This window comes from Eurosta solidaginis, chromosome 3 (genome assembly GCF_040869045.1).
Source record: "Eurosta solidaginis isolate ZX-2024a chromosome 3, ASM4086904v1, whole genome shotgun sequence".
Lineage (NCBI taxonomy): Eukaryota > Metazoa > Arthropoda > Insecta > Diptera > Tephritidae > Eurosta > Eurosta solidaginis.
The window spans coordinates 213,968,154-213,992,571 of record NC_090321.1 but is presented as its reverse complement, the minus strand read 5'-3'; the positions used below and the strand labels follow the sequence as shown (position 1 = coordinate 213,992,571).

Sequence of the window (24,418 nt, the reverse complement as noted above, 5' to 3'; positions counted from 1 at the left end):
GCTTCTTTTAAAATTAGCGGGACGGGACCTTCTTGTTTTATACCGACTCCGAACGGCATCTGCAAGGCAGATAAATTCTCACTGAGAGCTTGTCATGGCAGAAATACACTCGGAGTGCTTGCCAAACACTGGGGCGATCCCGCTTAGAAAAAATTTCTTCTAATTGTAAAGACTTGTTTCTAAAATTTTGATATTGCTTTGTCCGGGGCGTCAACCCATCGGTGTGGTAGGCGGAGCATGTTACCATCAGATCACGGCGGCCGCGGAATAGTCCCATAATAATCCTGAAAATAATTTCTAACTTATCCCGAACACATATGAACTCGAAATGAACCGGAATAGTCCTGTAGCAATCCTGAAATCAATTTCCAACCGATCCCGGACACAATCCAAAATTAATTCCGAAATCATGCCTTAAGCAATCCCGAAATGCTCCTGCAACAATCTTTATATGGTCCTTAAAAAAATAGAGAGATGATCCCGAAAACAGTCGCGAAATGATTTAGCCACAGCCCCAATATAGTCTCAAATTAATTTCTAATTAAAACCCTCAAACACAACAGCAAAAAATATCATATCATAATGCAACGTGGAGCAATGAGAATAAGAATCTCCCGAAACTTTAAGGTGTGCATTGTGGACAAAACCCTTTGCGAAACGGGGAATCCATATACTAACTCTGATGCAGGGGTCTGGTTCACGGATGGATCGACATTTGTTGAAGGAAAAACGTGAGCTGATATCTATTAGCCGAACATAAAGGAATCGATTCCAATAGGATGCTACCTCTCTATTTTTCAGGCAGAAATCCATGCAATAGCAGTTTGCGGTAGAAAATGTCTACAGAGAGGCTTATCCTCAGGGAGTGTCAAACAGCCAGGTAGCCTAGCGTGCCTTGCAGTCTTACACAACTGCATACATCTAAGCTAATGGATGAAATAATCGGTGTTCTAAACGATCTGGGAGCCAAAAACAAGGATTTTTTTGAATGGGTTACCCACCTAGCCAAGCAGGGTACTATAGCAGCATTATATGCCAAAAAGCCATATTGTTTATACTCCTAGAAACTCAGCGGGTTAGGGAACTTAAGATATATACGCGGCAGGTATGCCTGTCGTAAGAGGCGCCTAAAGGATCTAGGGGTGTGTCCTTACCGCTACAACAACAACAACAAGAGCATCAGTTCCATTTATTAATCTAAGCGGAAAAAACCTAGGAAATCTCACTGGGTACTATCGGGACACTGTAGTCTACGATATCACCTAAGAAATTTTAATCTAACCGATACGCAAATCTGTCACTACAATCTAGCTGGCGTGACTCTTAGACCCCGCGTGATATCGAGTAAAAAGCATGAAGAGGTGCTCAGATACATCAAAAGTCTCTACATACAGTACTCGGTTGAAAGGTCCAGCACATTATATCCAAACAAAAGTCGCAGTGATCTAGGCTTAATAATTATAATGTAACAAATTTTTGGAAATTCTGCTTATTTGCAACCTCGCGCTAACGTTCGTATCGTTAAACTGTTGAATAAATCACTCCAATATTCTGTATTGCAAAATGGTCTTTATTAGACTACTTTGGGAGTAGTAAAATCATACTACACAATTATAATTCACTTCGCAACTAACAGCGTGTTCAAATCAAACCTATTACTGATTTCTCAGCTTGCGCTGCTTTTATACTCTCAGTTTTCTCGTTAATCCATTTCTCCTAAGGTCTAGTCATTTCGCAAAATTGTATTCCAGAACAATTGTATCCCTTGCTTGGTTATTAGCTATATACATGTATACTTATTTGTAGTTTATGTTTCTCTTATAGCCATATGCGTGTGTATGGGTGAGTAACTACTTCTACTGATGACTACATGTAGGCAACCCAGCGGGTCAGGGGGTTAGAATATACCCGCGGTAGGTATGCCTGTCGTAAGAGGCGACTAAAATACCGGATTGGCCTGAAGGTTTAATGTGGCCATATAAATCGTTCCCGAGATGGTCGGGCCAGCACCTTAATGATGCTGTGTTACCGGAGCGTACCGGATCTGTAAACGGCAAAGGACCATCACATCGATCACTCCCTAAACCTTCGGGGAGCAACCGTATCGCTACAACAACAACAATAACTACATGTAGGCGTGAGTAATCTCTTCGTCGCCTACTATATATGCGTGTAAATGATGATTAATGTGTTTATGTAGCTTGCTTTAATGTTTTTGTTGTTGTGCATTTATTTAATAACAGCTTAGTGATATTAAAATTCGCTACAATAATAATCCCTAAATGGTTCAAGTAAAACTCCCGGAATTATTTGGAGATAGTTTCGAAATAGTCTGAATGGAGGAATGGAGGGGCGTCACTGCTAAATTTTCTACAATTGTTTATATCTCCATTTATAGGACTTAGATATCAAATATTATTGCCCTGATGAGCTACATTGGGAGCTATAATGATTTATAAAATCGGGTCCAGCGGATGTACCAGCGCAGCCATTCTGATGCAATTGAACCACAAGACAAACGTTTGTATAATCCCGCACTCAAAGATTGCAAATATTGATAAGATTAATCAATTTAGCTAACTTTGAATATTATCTTTTAAAGTTTCTTATTATTTAAGAATTCATGAGCTTAACACCGGCTTATAATAATTGAATATTCAATTATTATGTTTTTCTAGATTCTAACGGCGAATCGCAACTGCAGTTTCATCGTGTGATTCGCGGTTCGAATCTCGGTGAAACCTATGATAACATTACGAATTGCCTGATGATGATTACGTGGCGGTTTTCGAAATGGTACCATCGCAATATGCCAGTAAATGTTTCTTTCTTTCTTTTCAGTTTATCTTAGAAAAACATAATAATTGAATATTCAATTATTATAAGCCGGTGTTAATCTAATGAATTCTTAAATAATAAGTATAAATTGAACACACCATTAAACAAGCAAACATAAATTTTAAAGTTTCCTATTTTTGTTCTTATTCATTAGTCAATCAGTACGTAAAACTGGCTTAGGTTTTTACTTGTATACTTACATAAATATTTAAGCTTATATATAGATGTAATGGAACTTTGAATTAATAAAAATTTAACTTATGTTGACTTATAAAACGCTTCCCCCGCCCACCTAAAGCGCCACATCACGATATTTCCTATAATCGTCCGACTCATTACCCAGCGATAATTTGCTATTCGCTGTTATATAAGGATTCGTATAGTTCACATAATCAAAACCGCCCGCGTAATATTGCAGTTGTGAGCTTCTACGCGGCGCTGGTTGCGGCAACATTGGCACGGGGTATGCACCACCAATAAACGAACCATTGGATGGCCGCCGATAGATGCCAGACCCATGCACGGGATTCAAATAACCGTTCAACATGGCCAAATAGTATTGTTGTTGTTGTGCATAATTATGTAACAAATTATTACCATAAGCAGCTAACTCACTTTGTACCTTCGTTATGCCATCCAAATTCTCTAGTGAAATGCAGTTGCGTGCCAATTTTGTTGTTGTTGGCTGTAAAGATTTTTCTGGCGAACGTTGCCTTTGATGATTAGCTGGCTGCTGATGATGTTGATTTGGTTCAATCGAACAATAAATAGGATCATTAACTGATCCAATGAGCGATGGTGGCGATTGAGGTTTATGTGAATCCTGTATGCTATTCTTTAAATCATCGATTGTTATATTAAAATATTTGCCATTTTTATCTTCCGTATCGAGCACGTAGCGTGGATTATACATGCCAGGAAGTGTACAACGTAAGTCCATTAATGATTGTGCACGATTGGCGCCTGTCAAATAAACAAAAGAAAAGTAAACAAAACAAAATTCATATGAACAAATGTTATCATGTAAAATTAAACTTGTTTTAATTATTAACATTACCGTTACGTGTTTGTATAGCGCCATTGCCATAGCCATCATTGCCATTGAACTGTTGCATGTATTGTGGCGCAAAAATTGCGGCATTAAATTCATTTTGTGATCCAAATATTGGATTGTTGTTGTACATATTAAGACCTTGTGCTTGCGAATTATTCATGTTGATTTTCGCTGGTTCGCTCACTTCATAGCCGGCATTCTCAAAAGCGCTGCTCTGTCTGCGTTTACTCGAACGTCGCGAATCGGCCTTGACAATTGGCATGCTGGGCGGTGGAGTCTGTAGTTGCAGGCGTGTTGCTAAACCCTGCAATTGTGTGAGCACTTGTGCCTCGCGACGCCATCTGAATGAAAGTTAAGATAAAGTATAATAGTGAATCAATTTAATTCAATGTGAACAAAAGACTTATGCAATGAACTTTATACGTTAACAAGTAAGGAAGCCTAAATTCGGGTGTAACCGAACATTGCATACTCAGTTGAGAGCTTTGGAGACAAAATAAGGGAAAATCGCCATGTAAGAAAATGAACCTAGGGTAACCCTGGAATGTGGTTGTATGACATGTGTATCAAATGGAAGGTATTAAAAAGTATTTTAAAAGTGAGTGGGCCATAGTTCTAAAGGAGGACCAGGGGTGACTCTATAATGTGTTTGTACGTTATGGGTATCAAATGAAAGGTGTTAATGAGGGTTTTAAAAGGGAGTGGTGGTAGTTGTATATGTGAAGGCGTTTTCGAGATATCGACCAAAATGTGGACCAGGGTGACCCAGAACATCATCTGTCGGGTACCGCTAATTTACTTGTATATGTAATACCACGAACAGTATTCCTGCCAAGATTCCAAGCGCTTTTGATTTCGCCTTACAGAACTTTTTCATTTTCTTCTACTTAATACTTTTACAAAGTTTTTTCTAAAGTTATTTTTTGCGTCAATAAACCAATCAAATTACCATGTTTCATCCCTTTTTTCGTATTTGTTATAGAATTATGGCATTTTTTTCATTTTTAGTAATTTTCGATTTCGAAAAAGTGGGCGCGGTTATAGTCGGATTTCGTCCACTTTTTGTACCAAGATAAAGTGAGTTCAGATAAGTATGTGGACTAAGTTTAATAAAGATATAGCGGTTTTTGCTCAAGTTATCGTGTTAACGACCGAGGGGAAGGACAGACGGACGACTGTGTATAAAAACTAGGCGTGGCTTCAACCGATTTCTCCCATTTTCACAGAAAATAGTTACCGTCATAGAATTATGCCCCTACCAAATTTCAGAAGGATTGGTAAATTCTTGTTCGACTTATGGCATTACAACAATTCTAGACAAATTAAATGAAAAAGGGCGGAGCCACGCCCATTTTGAAATTTTCTTTTATTTTTGTATTTCGTTGCTCATTACTGGAGTTGAATTTTAACATAATTTACTTATATACTGTAAAGATATTAACTTTTTTTTTTTAATTTGACTTTAAAAAAAATTTTTTTTTGTAAAGTGGGCGTGGTCGTTCTCCGATTTTGTTAATTTTTATTATGCATACATATAGTAATAGAAGTAAATATCCTGCCAAATTTCATCATGATATCTTCAACGAATGCCAAATTACAGCTTGCAAAACTTCTAAATTACTTTCTTTTAAAAGTGGGCGGTGCCACGCCCATTGTCCAAAACTTTACTAATTTTCTATTCTGCGCCATAAGTTCAACTCACCTACCAAGTTTCATCGCTTTATCCATCTTTGGTAATGAATTATCGCACTTTCTCGATTTTTCGACATTTTCGATATCGAAAAATTGGGCGTGGTTATAGTCCGATATCGTTCATTTTAAATAGCGATCTGAGACGAGTGCCCAGGAACCTACATACCAAATTTCAGCAAGATACCTCAAAATTTACTGAAGTTATCGTGTTAACGGGCACACGGACGGACGGACGGACATGGCTCAATCAAATTTTTTTTCGATACTGATGATTTTGATATATGGAAGTCTATATCTATCTCGATTCCTTTATGCCTGTACAACCAACCGTTATGCAATTAAAGTTAATATACTCTGTGAGCTCTGCTCAACTGAGTATAAAAATGCATGCTAACAAAGTGGACATTTTTTTATAAGCTTTTATTTACTTTCACTTGGCTGTTGTTTGTAATCAAATCTTGCAAGTTAAATTTGATACACTTCCCGATTGAGCTGAAATTTTGCACAATATATAACTCCGATGACAATGCAATATTACTTTGCAAGAATTCGATAAATTAATCGAAAACAGAGTTATCGGTAAAGATTTGTATTCACAAGGGAATAAAAGCCCAAGTCCTCAAGAACGCAGGTAACTTTGCTTTGTTTGTGTATGCAACAAACATAGAAGTTAGGCTGTTATCGCTAAATGTTGCATACTTTTTTGCGCACTTGATTTTGTGTTAGAGATTTTTGGCGATGGAACAGAGCAGAGATCTGCAATGAGTTGTTGTAAACTGAACGCGACATAGGCAAAGTCACAATAAAATATGATTTTAAGTTAGTTAACACTCGAATAGAAGAGCTTGACTGTTCAAAGTTGACTTCGAAGAAACCTTGTAATGTTGATGCATTAAAAGAAATGGATAAGATGAGAAACGTTACAAATAACTAAGTAAAGATTACATAACTAATTTAAACAATATTTTGCCCTACAAAAATTAAAAACAAAATCATATTTAAATTAAATTTTGAGAAAAAAGATTTTCTAAGGACAAGCTTCTATTAGTTGTTAATAAAACGAACTAAAAATTAAAAAATAAAATTAAAGAAAAAAACTTGTTTAAAAATAAGCTTTTATTATTGGTTAATAAAATTAACTAAAAAGTAAAAAATAAATAGACTGTAAAGAAATATAACACTTCATAAGTTCATTGTAGCCTTTAACGATAATTAGGCTTTTTCGTCTGCGACAAAAAGATTCCATATTGTACATAATTATATAGTTATTTTTAACATTAAAACTTTACACCTAAATTATTAAATCTTACAGTTTATGTCACAGTTCTAATTGTTCTAATAGAAGCGTGTTACATTGTGATAGCAAGAAAAGGAGATCCTAAATGTTCTTAATTATACCATTAAAATTTAACACGCTTTTATTAGAACAACATAACATAAACTGTAAGATTTAAAATTATTACAAGATTTCCCAAAAAAAGCGAAGGTTTTGCGAGAGAAAATAGCTTATTTCTATTTTACTCTATTTGTTATCAATTATTATGAGAGGTTTCAATGAAAGACAACAGTAAGGAAATAATAATTAAAATGTAATTAGAAATAAAATTTAGCTTGATAATTGAATATTATGTGAGTACAATTAAATATATTGTGTAGAACGCATCTAGATATTAAAATCAAAGTTTGTAAGAAGTAGCCGTTTAACCTCGAATTTAAAACATTGCACATTTCTTGCATTTTTAACTTCAACTGGAAGTTTGTTGAAAAGTTTAACACCATAATGTCTTAGCAATTTTGTACATCTTTCCATTCGAAAGATACGTGGTTTGATATTTATTCTAACTCTAAGTGTATATTCTGGGGTTGATTCTTCTGGACTGTCTAAACTATGCTTTATTAAGTTATTTTTAATTTTATAAAATAACTAGCGGACCCCGTTGCACTTCGTAGCAACCAACCAATAAAAGAAATGAAAGATTATACATTTTTTTAATGAAATGAATGCATTGTATTTCAAAATTATTAATGTCAATCCAAAAAATTTGAATACACAATATTTTTAGTTTGCCCATTGGAAGCGAGCACAAACAAACAATTTGGAGTTCCAACTCTTGAGCAGGCCACGTATAGCTGTCCATGTGAAAAGCACGGCTGCTCCAAATTTAATACGCATATTTGAAGCGTTTGTCTTTGTGCCTTATTGATGGACATGACAAATGATAGACGCACTGGGAATTGCAAACGCTTAAATTCAAATGGCATGTCTATTGGAATCAGTGGAATACGTGTTATGAGTACAATTTCATTTTCCGCTGTTCCGGTCAATATTGTCGCTTCAATTAAATTCGGCATCAATTATTTTACTACTAATCTTGTGCCATTGCACAGTTTTGGTGCATTTAAATTCCGCAGTTAAATAATTGATGAGCCAACCTTTAAATTCAAATAATGCGGTGGCATACCAGGTGGTTCCAATGAATTAAAAAATTCAATTGGATAATTCACTGTATCATCTGCATTCATTGCGCTATCAACAGATTTATATGATGTCACTGCACCTGGCAATTTTTCTTGAATCAGATAATTGATTGCATTGACGTGTAAATTTTTTGGTGCCAGTATTGCGCGTTTTCTCAACCAATGTGATTCCTGTAATTTTGAAAAATATTTGGAAACACACTTTCAATCAACTCTTCTGTTGATTGGAGAATGGTACAGAAATTGTTCGGCAATGTAATCAATCCATTTGTATTATCGACTCGAACTTTTCCATTGCCAATATCTAACAATTGCTTCGAGAACCGATCTGCAGATTGGTGGTTGTGGAATTAAACGCGCATATTTATGTTTAATGTCAATTTTTGCACATGTCGCCACAGAAGAGAAGACTTTAAACATGCGTTGATCGTGGAACCACAGGCAATATTTGTCGAAAATCCCCTGACAATAATATTAATGCACCACCAAAAATTTCTTGATTCTGATGTAGATCTTTCATTGTACGGTGTAATGCTTAAAGCGCTTTTTTATGCATCATTGTACATTCATCCAATAGAATAATTGCTGCTTGTTTTTTCTAAAAAAAAATCATAACTCTAGAATGGCTAAACCGATTTGGGATTTCAAAATCAACTAACCATCATCTCTTCTTCCTGTATCTTTCCTAATTTCATGGCAATCTTTCTATCCGCTTTTATTTAATTGTCTGATCAACGCCATAGATTGATAAGGAGTGTGATGACTAGTACCTAGGACCTACCTAATTATTTTCTATCTTTTCGTATTATTATTACTTCATGTAAGTATTGTTTTCAATAAAACCGTTTAACTTAAAAATTTTTTTCCCGCAAAAAATAAAATAAAAAATAAAATATTTAGAAAAATCGTACGAAACGGAGGGAATTTTGGTATTGATTTTTATGTAAGTTCTCATTGAGCTACAAGAGTAAAACTTAACAGATAGGTTAATACGCCGAAAAAATGTAAGAAAAGTAGAAAATAAAAATAAAATTAAAAAATTTTAAGCACTTTCTTTATATAAATGTACAAGAATCAGCGAAAAATGTCTCCTTATATAAAGACATATTCTTGCTAAACTTTGATTTTTAAATTTTGACATAGAAATTGCAAAAATATTTATGAGAAGTAAAAATATTAAGGTGGAACGCAATTGATTGACTAATAATATCACATTTCCTACCAACTTTACAATCCAAGAAATGTGCGCCCCACTTTTATATTTTTACTTCTGATAAATATTTTTGCAATTTCTATGTCAAAATTTAAAAATCAAAGTTTAGCAAGAATATGTCTTTATATAAGGAGACATTTTTCGCTGATTCTTGTACATTTATATAAAGAAAGTGCTTAAAATTTTTTAATTTTATTTTTACTTTCTACTTTTCTTACATTTTTTCGGCGTATTAACCTATCTGTTAAGTTTTACTCTTGTAGCTCAATGAGAAGTTACATAAAAATCAATACCAAAATTCCCTCCGTTTCGTACGATTTTTCTAAATATTTTATTTTTTATTTTATTTTTTGCGGGAAAAATTTTTAAGTTAAACGGTTTTATTGAAAACAATACTTACATGAAGTAATAATAATACGAAAAGATAGAAAATAATTAGGTAGGTCCTAGGTACTAGTCATCACACTCCTTATCAATCTATGGCGTTGATCAGACAATTAAATAAAAGCGGATAGAAAGATTGCCATGAAATTAGGAAAGATACAGGAAGAAGAGATGATGGTTAGTTGATTTTGAAATCCCAAATCGGAAGTGCTTAAAATTTTTTTATTTTATTTTTTTATTTTTATTCATTGGTTTTTAAACTTTTTCTCTCTTGACATCCATACACATTCCAGCGTTTTTTTCTTATATAAATAAGCAAACTACCTGTGCGGAAATTTAAAAAATAATCTGTAAGTAAATTACTGAGTAGTGGCATGCAACACACCTGCTGTCGAGCGTGATTCCCAGAACCAGTTACAAAATGTGGGTTAAAAGTGAGTTTTGGCAAGGTCGAGCGTAAAATTTATATGCACAGCGTGTTTATGTGAGTTCATGAGATTTTATGTAAAATATAGGTTTTCAATTGTAATTATGTTTTTATGCCACTTTGAAATTGCACTTTTTCTTACACAAACATTTATAGTACGACTTTTGCTCTTACCTTATAGCCGTTGGTATCACACAAATTAACGCGAAGCAATTTATCACCAGTCTAACAAGATAGGAAATTAATTCGGTAAGTCCATGCAGCGATTGTAAGCCCTGCGGATGTAAAGTGTGGAGAAAAAATTAGAAAAGACAAACATATAAGAGGAAAGGCTAAAAAATGAAAAAAATAAAATAAAAAAATGTTAAGCACTTCCTTTATATAAATGGACAAAAATCAGCGAAAAATGTCTCCTTATATAAAGACATATTCTTGCTAAACTTTGATTATAAAATTTTGTTAACATAGAAATTGCAAAGATATTTATGAGAAGTAAAAATATAAAATTGGTGCGCACATTACTTGGATTGGAAAGTTGGTAGGAAAGGAGATATTATTAGTCTATCAATTGCGCTCCACCTTTATATTTTTACTTCTCATAACCCGGTGTCTTAACCTATCTGTTAAGTTTTACGCTTGTAGCTCAATGAGAACTGACATAAAAATCAATCCCAAAATTCCCTCCGTTCAGTTTGATTTTACTAAATATCTCAGTCCGTGCGCCCCCTATAGAATTTTTTTGTATTGTGTCATCGGCTGTCAGCGACCTCTGAATTAAGCTCTAAATTTTTAGCCTCTAGCTCATCGAAGAAACCCGGTTTCAAATTTCTAAATTATTATATAATTTTTTGATCCGTGCGCCACCTAACGGATTTTTTTTCTCCTTTTGTTCCTTTGCCACGGTGTCTTAACCTTTCTCTGAGGTTTCAAGTTTGTAGCTCAATGAGAAGTTACTTTAAAATCGATCTCAAAAGACCAAATTTCCAAATTCTTATCTAAATATTTCGATCCGGGCGCCACCTAACGGAATTTTTCTCCTTTTCTTAAATTTACTCGGCGTCTTATCTTATCTGTGAAGTTTTACATTTGTAGCTCAATGGGAACTTATATAAAAATCAATCCTAAAATTGTCTCCGTTTCGTAAGATTTTTCTAAATATCTCATCCCGTGCGCCCCCTAGTGAATCATTTTGTATCGTGTCATCGGCTGTCATCGACCTATGAATTAAGTTTGAAATTTCAAGTCTCTAGCTCATCGAGAAGTTACTTAAAATATGGTTTGAAAATTTTCAAATTCTTATCTAATTATTTCGAGCCGTGCGCCACCTAACGGAATTTTTTCCTTTTGTTGCATTGTCACGGTGTTCTAACCTATGTGTAAAGTTTCACGTTCTAACCTATTTGTAGCTCAATGAGAAGTAACTTAAAAATCTATTGCAAGATTTGTATGAAAAGCGGACAAACATTCAACCGACCTAATATAAAGGAAGTAATAAAATGGCTGGAAATGAAAAAGCGTAAGGTTTCTTACAAAAAAGTGTTAAAATTATTAATGACTTTCAAAGCCGTTTTTCACATGAAATTATCTTAACATTAATCAACTTTTTCGTTTTTATGCAAATAAGTTAGTTAAATTAACTTAAATATGAAATCTGTATAAATATAGTAGATATAGTCAAAACTTACCCAATGCTGTGTTGTCATAATCATAACAAATATTAGTTCTGGGATAGAAAGTAAACCAATAACTGCTGACCATGCGAATAGTCCCCATGACAAGCCTGTGACAAGTCCATGTATGAGTATTGTTGTTGCCACAAATACAATAAAGAATTGCGTACAGAGTATGTATGAGGACATTGGTAAATTGCCATGTGCTTCCAATATCCAAGACACTTCACAGGAGAAGGCGCCCAAGTAAACGATCTGACATAGTAAATGATATGAAAATGAATCATAAATATAATATATTGTGGCGAATATTAGCAGGCTCGTGAGATCTACTACTATACCGATAGTAATAAATGCTGCGCAAAAACAACAATAATGTAAGCAACAAGCGCTGCACGTACATCCACATTTCATGTACATAACGTCATACATGCATACGACAACAACAAGCACAACCAGCTTAAGACAAGATACACAAACATATGTACCCAAAGTGATAAGATACGGAGAAGTAAATAAGAATCTGTTCGCGAAAAGTCTAGACACTGAGAGAAATAATGATGAGGCAACCGAGTAGTATAAAAGAGGAGCAGCGCAAGTGATGATGAATCAATTGGATTTAAATACGCTATTAGTGAAGTATAATTGTTATTGTGAAGTAGTACTCCCAAAGTAGTCTAAATAAAGACCATTTTGCCACACTGAATATAGAAGTTATTTATTCGACAGTTCAGCGTTTCGAACGTTAATAGAAGGTGCATAATAACCGGGAACTTCCCAAAATTCGTTAAAATATGTAAAGTAATGTTACTTTCTAAGTGTAATCATACAACCTATTAGTTATAACTATAATACTGTTCTTTCTCCCATTTTCTCTACACTACCTTCTCTCTCCCGTTTTTCTCCCATTTCTCCTTTTTCTTTCTTATCCTTACTTTATTCTCTCCTTATAACCCCTCAATCACTTTGCACCTCTAACTCTGCGTTCTTACACTTTCTCCTCTTCTACTTCCTCGGAGCTTTCCTCTTCAGATCCCTAACCCCATCAATTCATATTCTCTTCCTCCACTTTTAACTATGTCTTTTGTATTATCTGCCTCTCCTTTCTTCCGTTTCCAAGTGTCTCTTACCACTGTAGATGTTCCCTTCACTTCACGTCTACGTCTTTCTGTTCCCGTGCCGCTCCCACAACCCAAGCTCATCATAAAGACTATTGGACGGCCCCGATCCACTCTTCGGGAGGTAGATTATACCCATTAGAAAGGCTTAATAATGAATTTCAACCGAATCGACAAGAGTTTGGCGAGTCCTGGTCTACTTTCCGATAACAAAAGTTCCTCAAGTAATAAACTGGGCATGGAACGAAGTACCCCGGCAATTTCAAGCAGATCGCAACATATATAATATTTTTTCGAATAGATCGGTCACTGCTTTCCGGAACAGACAGTTTTTTGATTTTTAACTTGACCAAAGAGGTATCTTTGCACCAAAATTCCAAGTGAATCGCGCCATAAATTCGATTTTTTGTAATAGGTTGGCCTCTGTTTCAATTCTAGAAATGAATTTCAAACGAATTGCACCATAAATGAGATGTTTTCGAACAGGTCGGCCACTGTTCCATTTTCCGGAAAGAAATGTTTCTTAAATATTTAGCTAAGTAAAGAGGTATCCCAAGACCAAATTTCAAGGTTCTTGGTGCAATTTCTAAATGGAAAATTTTTCAAATATTAACTTGGTTAAAGAGCCAATCCTGTACTAAATTTCAAAGATATCGCACAATAAAATAGATTTTTTGGAATAGGTCGGTCCCTCGTTTACTTCCCGGAAGAAAAAGTTTCTCAACTAACAAGCAAGTAGCTGGTGCCAAAGAACGTGAGCGTAGCCAAAACGGTCACATAGCGTGCATTCGCATATTTTATTTTTTAGTAAGTATGCCTCAAAAAATAGTAAATAAGTCTCGCTAATAGGGTAAATATTGTTATGGGCTAACAAACCCAAGTGTGTCCCACGGTATTCCTGAGGAGCAGCCAGTGTAACATACAAGTGTCAATGGATGTCTTGTACTTACTTCAGGCACTCCGAATTTAATAACGAAATATGCACGATTAGAATTAATTAATACATTTAGTTGAAAGTTAAATAGTTGGAAATATAATAAAGTAATATTTTCTTTGAGTTTACATTAATTTAATATTTAATTGAATAATTCTGCACGTTCGTATATCTTGCTTCTCTGACGACTCGAATACAACTCTCTTCGTGGACAAACTGGTACTATCTCTTTAGTGGTTGCCAACTGTTCATATATTTGTAGGGTTACCAAGTGACACAAGGCTTCACAATGCGGTCAGTACACAAAAAACTTCCCCTTGAAATGAATGGCCGCCTTGACGATTATTAATGTAAGGACTTCCGACCTCCCTTCACCGCTCTGCGGAGTCCTATTGTAGCAGTCATATTAGCATACCATCGCAAAAGCTATTCAAGATTTTCAAATGCGCTAATGCATTGTTTCATAAAGGCTGTTTTAAAAGAGTCGATTTTCTAGCCTGTATATTGTGGCGAATAGTAGCATCACTATGCTGTTAGTAAAAAATCACAACAACAAAAACAGCAAGCAGCCACAGCTATGTACATAAACACATTAAAGCAAGCAGCCACACTTATGTACAAGGCAACGAAGAATATTCCATACACATAACCAGCAGCTTGAAGCAGAGAAATTATTTCACATACACACGGCAGCTAAGAGCAGAAGTTGTTACTCACACCAACACACGCATATGGCAAGAAAAATGCATAAATATATATATATATATCTATAGTTAAATATAGTTAAATGTGATACAACTTTTCTAGAAGGCTTGTACGTAAAACGTCTAGACCTAAGAAGAAATGGGCGAACGAGGTAACCGAGAGTATAAAAGCAGCGCGCGATAGTCAGTCAGTTTGATTTAAACACGTTTTAGTTAAGTGAAGTATAATTGTCATTACGAAGTAATACTCCCAAAATTTGTCTAAATAAAGACCATTTTGCAATACTGATTATTGGAGTTATTTATTCGACAGTTCAGCGACTCGAACGTTAGCAGATGGTGTACAGTAATGAGAAATTCCAAAAATTCGTTACAATATTGACATTTTGGTGTTTCTAAAAAATAACTCAAAATTTACCATGATAAACCAGATAAGTCACTATTCATCGCACGTCAGAGGCCAATAATTACCGACAAGATAAAACTGATAATTGGAAGCTTAAATAAAGCGAAAGTAAATCTCTCAATCAAGCAATTAAGATGTCAATTAAATTGAGAGGAAAACATTTAATTTATCAATGCCACATATTTAATTGTTTAACATGTTTCACTTGCAGAATAAAGTGTGGCAGATACACATGTAGATATTTGCTATTTAATGATTGGGCACAGATATTTACTTGGGAACGATATGCACATATGCGCTACTTAGGGCGGTCCTTATAGTATATATAAAGGCTTAAAAAAATAAAATAAATTTTTTTAATTTTTTATATAATGCCCAAAATCGATTTAGGTGCTCCTCAACACTCGCTCCAAACATGATGGTGTGGCCTAGGTACACCAATCATGTTTTCCAGTGTAGTCCATATCTCAAAAGTAGCTGGTGCCAAAGACCATCTCCGACGTCGAAGGCTGCTTTCTACTTCTCTTCCTCCTTCATCTCCTCTTGCCAGTCCATTTGTACCAGAGTCCATTTTGTACCAGATAGCGAGCTCAGAGTGTCGTTAATTCTAGGCAATGGATAGCCACCGTGTTTTGATGCGTCATTCAAATTTGGGTATTACACACAAACCTAATTTTTGCATCCCTAAAGAGAGTGATATGCGATTGACCTCTTTTGTCTTCAGGGGGGTATAATTGACCCCCTCTAGTCCCTTTTGGGTAGTGTTAGGATAACTCAGTTTGAAACTTATGTAGCCAATTTTAAGAAGCAATCAAAAAAAAAAAAAAAAATGGAACGAAATGGGTAAAATAAATAAAAAAATTCTATGGAATTGTTTTTGGTTTTATCGGCCTATTGATTTAGAAAAATTAAAAAATAACAATAATTATCATTAGAAAGAAAAAAATTATTGTTCTGGCCTTGAGCTCGAAATGAACCTTGAATCATTTTATGGAATTGAAACGAATTATTTCATAACTATCCGGAGTCGTATACCAGTATCCTGGGTTTCATTGTCGCAGGGTTTGTTTTTGTTATATGTTTCTGCAATACCAATTAGTCTCTTTATTGATACAAGCGGGGACTAGTCTTCATATGTGCACATATTGGTACAAAGGGGATTGGTCCTATCGATCACTTTCAGGTATAAATGGGTAAAATTAGTCTCCTCATAGGACATGCTTAAACAAAAGGGAACAGTTCAACTCATGCAAAGATCAAAACTGGCATTAGTCGCATACTCCTTTGCGACTCATCCCGGATTCATCATAGACTAATGGTATTTTTGGCAGGTTCTTTTTAATACCGATGAGCTGCGTGGACTAGTTGATGGTTCAATTACGCCGTTGTCGTTAATTTCTTCTATAATTTGGCATGCTCAGTGTCAATTTTATGTTTCACAACGTTGGTGCGGCCTGTCTTAGTACATTGTTTTATCTTATTCCGGCAGTTTTTCTCTAGTGATATCATCTGAAAAATCAATCTTGCTATAGGGACCATTATCCTGGAGCTGTTCGCAATTGTAATTGAATAATCTTGATGTCTTGGTTGACTGAGAAATCCAAGCCAATTAATTAATTTCGTAGTATCGTACGGCCACAGTGGTGTGATGGTAGCGTGCTCCGCATACCACACCGAAGATTCCGGAAACACGCCCCGGGCAAAGCAACATCAAAAATTTTAGAAACCAGTTTTTTTTCAATTAGAAGAAAATTTTTCTAAGCGAGGTCGCCCATCGGCGGTGTTGGGCATGCACTCCGAGTGTATTTGTGCTATGAAAAGCATTCAATGGAAACGCATCTGCCTTTCAGATGCCGTTCGAAGTCTGCATAAAACAAGTAGGTCAAGTCACGTCAATTTGTAGGAGCATGGCTTAATATCTATTCGGAGGTTATCGCGCCTTGCATTTATTTATTTTTTAGTATCGTGAACTTCCCTATTGCGACTTCACATGCTACTTCTTCACGCAATCTTGCTCCATGCAATGGTCTTATCTTGGAATGAGATGCATTGAATGAGATGCACCAATATCTTGAGTCAGTAAAAGTTTCTTTCTAACCTCTCATCCTCCGGCAGTAAGATTTTGCCACCTTCTTCCGATTTTTGAAATAGAAATTATGGTGACATACAATTTCGGAAGCCAGCTCTCGCCGTCTTTCAACTGGCTCGCCTTAGATTAACTTCTAACATTTTACTACATGCAAGTACAAAACTTTGACTTTGTCACAAGCCAACCTAATATAAACGCACGCAAGTCATTTTCTGTCAATAATGTCTCATGCACATACAACTTGTATGAGAGCAACCCAAATTGAATTTGCTGCGTGAAAACCCAACTCGATTTCCAATTTTTGTTCTGCGTGAAATTTAGATTTGACGTTTGCACACATGCTTTACATTATCGCAACGCATGCATATTTGCGTTAGGGCAAAAAACGCCCGTTGTTTGCGTGCGCTAAAAAAACGCAGTGCGGTTTTATTAGGTTGACTTGTCATCAACAAGCAGAATGGTCATAATATCAATATCGTTGACGTTGTAACCGTTTGAAATTAAAAACGTTGTGACCATTTCAGCTAGTCATAACTTCAACTGATCTGGTTGCCATTTGATGTGTTGAAAAGATCAATTAAAGTTATGGCCGTTGCCCTTGCGGATGAAAATAGAGGTGAATTTAAATATCGACGGCTTTTCAAGTATTTAAGTACTCCTCAGGCGTTGTACTTCATATTGCGAAAGGACTAAGAGCCACAGCTCCAACATATGAGAGTTCCTGCCTTACCAGAGCAACTCATTCGCAGAAAATGCGAACCCGCATTTCCTCCAGCTCACAAAAGCGACAAATCTGTATATTGGAAAGATTTAACTTATTTACAGTGAGAGTTCGTAGGTCTTCTTTGCTTAGACTGATGAGTTTGGCTAATACTCTCGTTGCTGGGAGTATAAACAATTTGGCCTGCCTTTGCCCTGGGCATTCCGTTGCTAGTGTGCCCCTGGTGTGAGTCCACATAAGTGCTCTGGATCATAGAAGGCTGCTATAGCAGTCTGCTTGGCTAGGTAGTCTGTATGTTCATTACTTGTATGCCCCTGATTTTCCGGAAACCGTCATAACAAAACCTTGCTTTTGGGCTTCGATATCTCTTAGAACTCCAATAGATTCATCCAATAGCCTAAAAGTAATTGTGTAAGAAAGCAAGGTGCGTAAGGCGGCCTGGTTGTTTGACATAATGAGGATATTCCCCGAGAATAAGCCTCTTCGTAGGCATTCTCTTTCCCATTGGTACTGATTCCTTGAAAATTGGCCCACAAATACAGCGCCTACTTTTCCGGTATCAAATTTTGATCCGTTAGTGAACCAGACCACTGATGGTCTCTATATGGGTTCCCTGTTTCCCAAAGAGTTCTGTCCCCAATGGCCAGCTCAAAATTGCGTGAGATTCTGAGCGAAGGGGTCATTGCATTAGGTATTTGCAATATGAGATTCCCTATGAATCGATAAATAGTCCGTTGGTGTCACACCACCCTTTTATGATGCGCAGGTCTAGTTGCATGTCACTGGCTATTTCTACCTTGCGATGCAGGATAATAAGTGATTTGCATACCCTTGTGTGTCAAATCCATTGCAATTCAGTAACTGAAGGAGGTCATCCACGACCAGGATCCACAAGAAAGGAGAAAGTACACGCTCACGAGGGTATCCCTTTGCGGTCAGAATTGGCTTCCTCCCAGCTCCAAACTGATTGTTAACATGGATAGCATCAAGCGGGCAATCATTTGGCTTATATCTTTGATAGTCATAGGCTGTTCGATAGCTTCATATGTCGTGTCATTGAAAGCCCCTGAGATTTCAGTAAAATCGCAGAGGGTTATTCAGTTTTTCCGCTAGCCAGCTGTCTCCTTGGATTTTTCTGACTGATAGACAAATTGATTCCTAAACAGAGGAAGTTTGTTTAGGAGGTTGTTTGTGTTGACCTCCCTAATGTGCTGATCGAAATTTTTTTACAATTCAAGGCTAATGTCAATACAACGGCGGCAGTTGCCTTAATCTCTGTCCACTCGTTTGAAATGTAGCCAAGTAGTAGATATGGCTTATATAGATTGGGTAAAGCTGGGGTTAAGTAGTTTATTCTCTGCTGTAACAGACAGGGATAGATCCCATCCGCTGCTGGTGACTTGAAAGAGCTGAAAGTAGACAACGCCCATTGTATTCGCTTGACAATGGGGAGCTTTTGTTGTGGGTATTTACTATTTTTACTAGCTAAAAATCCTTTTAACACACTAACATATTTATCTAAACACTTACTAAACATTTTTGATACAAAATACATACATACATCCATACATACTGTGGCGAATGTTGACATCACTAGGCTATTAGTAAATAATCACGCAACAACAAAAACATGAAGCAAGCCACACTGGTGTACATGAATACATCAGTCATCATTTACACACAGACATACAAGGCAACGAAGACATATTTCACACACATACATTTGGTCATCAGCCGAAGTAGTTACACATAGGCACGCATATGGCTATGCGAGAGGCTACCCTGCAAAAATCGTTGGACCATGTGGTCCATTGGAGTACTTACCATTCTACTCCACTGTAATGCAGCGATGGACCAACTCATGTTTCTATACGAACATGTTGTAAGCCGATCATTGCTCGTGTTTAACGATTGTAATCACTACACGATGTTTATTGGACTGTGTGTACTCCATGGATTACTCTGATGTAATGCGGAGCTGGAGTATATGGTCCGGTCCTAGGACATCGCAATGTTAATTGGACCATATTTTTTGTATGAATTGTGGTTAATTTTGGAGCACTCGCTTGGTCCATAGCGAGTACTCCATACATGCATGCATGGAGTACTCGAGATGTTTGCAGGGTATAAACTACAAATACACACGCATATAGCTGGTAACCAAGCAGGAGTTTCCAAGGAGAAACGTCTAGACCTTTGGAGAAATATGCGGACAAGGCAACAGAGAGTATAAAAGCAGTGCAAGCTGAGGATTAACTAATCAGTTTGATTTAAAAACGCTGTTAGTTGCGAAGTATAATTGTGAAGTATAATTGTATTACTCCCAAAGTTGTCTTATAAAGACCATTTTGCAATACAGAATATTGGAGTGATTTATTCAAAAGCTTAGCGATTCGAACGTTAGCAGAAGGTTTCAAATAAGCGGAATTTCCCTAAATTCGTTACAATACATTCAGATATTAAGTTTTTCTTACTTACCAATAGCAATCCAGCTGCCACACAACAAATCATAAATAAATTGGCTTTAATAAAACGCTCCATTATTTGATCATTCCAAAATGTTTGTATGCTATTTGTATGATTTTTGCTTTTGCTTTTATGATGCTGCGTTTCACCAATAGATTTTTCATAATTCATTTTATTTGGTTGTTTGTTTGGGAAAAATAAAAAAAAAAATACGAAAAATAAACTTTTGTTTTCTTCGCTTAACAATAACACGCTAATGCTGACGCTGACGCTGCATCAGTCAATGCAAAACAATTGAAAAATAAAAATTGATGTTTAAAACTGTGATGATTTTTTCCAATGCTGGGATGAGTTTTTCATTTGAATGTATGAAATTTATAGGTGAAGTCTATTAGAAGCCATTTGTGTCAAGCTGTTGAGGTCAATATCGCCAAATACCAACACCGCCACCTGCCAGCCTTTATATTTAAGATCGAATTGAATGTCTAGTTTTGAGCTTTTGGAGAATTTTATGACATTCGTTATTGCCTTTTTGATGGTGAATGTGCTTATTTTTATGTAAAATTTGGCCGATATAAATATTTATTTATTTTACATATATTTTTGTCGCATTACAATCGCTGTTTTATTTATATTTCGGTTGGGTGAGCTTTTGTTAAACTTGTTTTTTTTTTTTGCTTTGTTTTGAATGAATGTTATGTCGTATGGTTTGGAATTTCTTCTTTGCTTTGTATATACGCAAATTTATAGTCGAATTAAAAGAAGCAGTTTATGAATATAAGCCACCTAATTGACATTGTATGAATGTATTCTGCGTTTTCGATTTGCTGTTAGCTTTGTTGAAATGAAAATATCCACAATTTCATGAGTAAAGCACTGAAATGAATATAGGTTATGATAGACAGCAAGAACTTCATGGTATATAAATAAATGTATAAATAAGTATGTGTGTATATGTGTATGTGTTATCGCGAGGGTGTATATGAGTGAATAGTGTGCATTTTTAGTAGTATATATACGTCTTTGTGTTTTGTATTTGCTCATTTCTTTCTAAGCACTTAAGCAACTAATTTTCAAATTATCTTTCATCAACAATACAAAAGACTTAAGACACGAACTTTCTCAGACTATTTTAGGGAGTATAAATCACGTCGGAACAGCTGAACGAATTTGTATGGAATTCGTCGAGCAGAAATGTATGCCATTCTGCACATTCCACTTGTAGACCTGTTGGCCAAGAACATAGATCCTACAAGCTGCCATATCACTATAGCGTTTTTCAGCAGCCGTAATCAAAGCAGTATAAACACAAGAAGAAAATAGCATAAACTGCAGCCGCATCAATTTTTATATTGACAGCCAAGCAGTAGTTAATGCACTAATATCGCATAACAAAGCAGCCTAAAATGTGTTAGAGTGTAAACAAATCATTTAAAGGATCGGTGTAGGAAGAAGCATACATCTATATTAGGTCCCAGGGCGTATGGGAATAGATGGGAATGAAAAGGCGGATGAGCCAGCCAAAAAGAACGCATCCCTCGAAGCTGGCTTCGTAGACGTCACGATTAGATTGGGCGAGATTAAGAGAAGGCGAGAGGTGCACATGATCGACCAAGCGGGAAAGGCGTGGATCCAAGCGCGAGGCTGCAATGTGCCGAAGATCATGTGTAGGTCTTACAACCTTAGACTAACAAAGTTACACTTATCATTAAAAAGAGAGCGCTGTAAACTTCTGAATGGATATTGCTTTCTGGCGGCACACGCCTTTGCATTAGGCTTGATCAGTGATAGCAGATATACGAAGTGCGGGTAGGAGGCATTTCTGCTCATGCCCTGCGCTTGCCAGGCTAAGACTTCCTAAGATAACCTCGCGAGCAAAAAGACAATCATCTTTAAGCAAATACAGGCTATATCATTTTAAAAAAGTTATGGTCCCCCGCCCTCTGGGAAAAGTTTCTTTTTAAATTTCTCCTATTCGTCCGGAAAATTCTGTAGAAAAGTTTAGGGAATTTTTTTATATTAAAAACAAAACAAAAAATTGTTGTATGATGGACACGGTGGACGCATTCAGTCAAATTGCCACTTTGCGAGTAGTACTTCTAGGAGCCTCCCAATGTGGATTCACCGTCAATTCCGATAAAGTTAAGCTTGTCTTATATACAAAACGATACAAAATACCTCCGGTGAACTTACCAAAACTAAATGGTGTTCCCCCTAACCTGGCAGATAAGGCCAAATTCTTAAGTCTGAGCTGGACAGACAACGTATTTCAGCGTCCCCCACGATTATCCGCAATAATCGTCATTCTCGGAAATGTAAGCTAGCCTGGATCACGTTTACACCCCCTTAGTAGTTATAAAATCTCCATACTTTTAGGAGTACTAACTGGGCCTGTCTTATAGGTAGGCATGTAGAAAGTTTGGGGCGCCTTATCGTAGGTGCTGCAGCAGTTGCAAGGAGGATAAAGAAGAGGGAATGGTGGTTTACCTCACCTGCAAGTTCCCGGGGTTATGTGACGCAGGACAGCGCTTCTAGGAAGCTCCCTTTCTAGATAATCTGCACCAGATCGTGGAGCATTACATCAAGGACTTGGTATCCTTTATAACGTCGTGAAAATATTTCGACTAATGATGACTTTTCGTGGTATCACAACGGGTCTAATTGTCACTAGCCTAGTGTGCCCTCGGGCAGCCAATTCAATCTTATCTAACCTAATATTCACTTCCTATTTTTTGACCGCTTTTGCAACTAAATCAGGGCAGAAAGGGTGAACTAATTTTGATTAATTTTACCAAAAGGTAGCTAGCTTCACTTTTAGAAATAGAGAGGGTACATATATTGACCTTGTGCCTTGATGTTTAGTTTGTAACTCTCACAGGAAATGGCTAATTAAAACGTTATTACTATGGTTTCCATGGCCTACACTAAGATTATGTGGAATTTTTGTCCACTTTTTAAAAAAGTGTACAGTAGGAATTAATTATCTCCCGATAATTTCAGAATAATTTGAACACTTTTGAAAGACAACTACGGGACTGTTTTCGGATCATATCGGGATGGGTTTCAGGAAAATTTCTAGGCTATGTCAGGATAACTTCAGCAATATTTGTGGGATTATTTCAGCGTTATTTTTGGAACTTCTTCTCAGTGCCCACAAATGGAGAGACTAAAAAATGTCCAAGGAAGATGATAAACCTGAGCCCGTGTTCGTTGATGGTGGAATAAATGTTCCCCTATCCAAACATGCCGGGTGTCAAAAGAGCTATAACCAATATAAGAAAATACAAGGCCGCAGGTGCTGAATTGCTTGCAGAGCTATTTAAATATGGAGGCAAGGACTTCTTTAGGCGCATGCACGAGCTTCTTTGCAAAAAATGGTCGGACGAGTGCATGCCCGACGATTGGAACCTAAAGGTTCTTTGCCTAGTCCACAAGAAAGCAGATCCTGCAAACAGCGCCAACTATGATGCCTCAGTCTTCTTGATATTGCATATAAGGTCCTGTCAAGTGTATTGTGTGAAAGATTGAAGCCCACCGTGAATCGGCTGTTTGGACCTTCTTACTGCGGTTTCAGACCTAGAAAAACTGCGAGCCGTTCTAAACTAAATGAGGTTTCAGACAGACATACCCCGTATCGTGCGATCTCTTTAATTTGATACTGAAGAAAATTATACAAGCTGCAGAAACTTGATATTCAATAAAATAGTGTAAAAACTGGCGTATGCTTATGACATCATCGGTCTAGACATCCGCACCGTAAGTACTGCTTACTCTAAACAGCAAAAAAAAAGCGGAAAAGATGCAACAAAGCTTCTGCTGTCATCAAGCAACGAGTCAGTGCATTAGCGCCTTGAACAGAACGTCACTGCTGACAGCCATTATCACGAAATAGTAAAGGACTTTGTTTATTTGGGAACCAGCATTAACACAAGCAACAACGTTAGTCTAAAAAATCCAGCCAAGAATAACTCTTGCCAACAAATGCTACTCAGGACTGAGTAAGCATTCGAAAAGTAAAGTCATCTCTCTGGGCAAATGAAAATAATGCTCTACAAGTCACTTATCGTACACGTCCTGCTATACGATGCAGAAGCATGGCCCGTGACAGATGAGGTGGCTCTGGGAGTGTATGAAATAAAAGTTCTTCGAAAGATTTATGGGCCTCTACGTATCGAGGCGAGTATGGTAAGTGCCGAAAAAGATTTAATGATGAGCCGTACGAGC

General features: G+C 36.5%; 1 protein-coding gene across 8 annotated transcripts in view; it reads right to left on the bottom strand.

Moving 5' to 3' along the window:
- Positions 1 to 549: 549 nt before the first annotated feature.
- Positions 550 to 24,418, bottom strand: part of Rcd6 (Reduction in Cnn dots 6) — a 68,836-nt gene continuing 44,967 nt past the window's right edge. For 6 of the 8 annotated variants that reach the window (XM_067775016.1, XM_067775012.1, XM_067775014.1 and 3 more), the window contains 5 exons: positions 20,207 to 21,070; positions 11,772 to 12,011; positions 10,261 to 10,361; positions 3,896 to 4,233; positions 550 to 3,801 (listed from right to left, as the gene is read on the bottom strand). In XM_067775016.1, the coding sequence (XP_067631117.1) occupies positions 3,131 to 3,801; positions 3,896 to 4,233; positions 10,261 to 10,361; positions 11,772 to 12,011; positions 20,207 to 20,365 (1,509 nt within the window). In that variant the 5' untranslated portion in view covers positions 20,366 to 21,070 and the 3' untranslated portion in view covers positions 550 to 3,130. The remainder of the gene's footprint in view (positions 3,802 to 3,895; positions 4,234 to 10,260; positions 10,362 to 11,771; positions 12,012 to 20,206; positions 21,071 to 24,418) is intronic. The other 2 variants (XM_067775019.1, XM_067775020.1) reach the window with 2 other exon arrangements.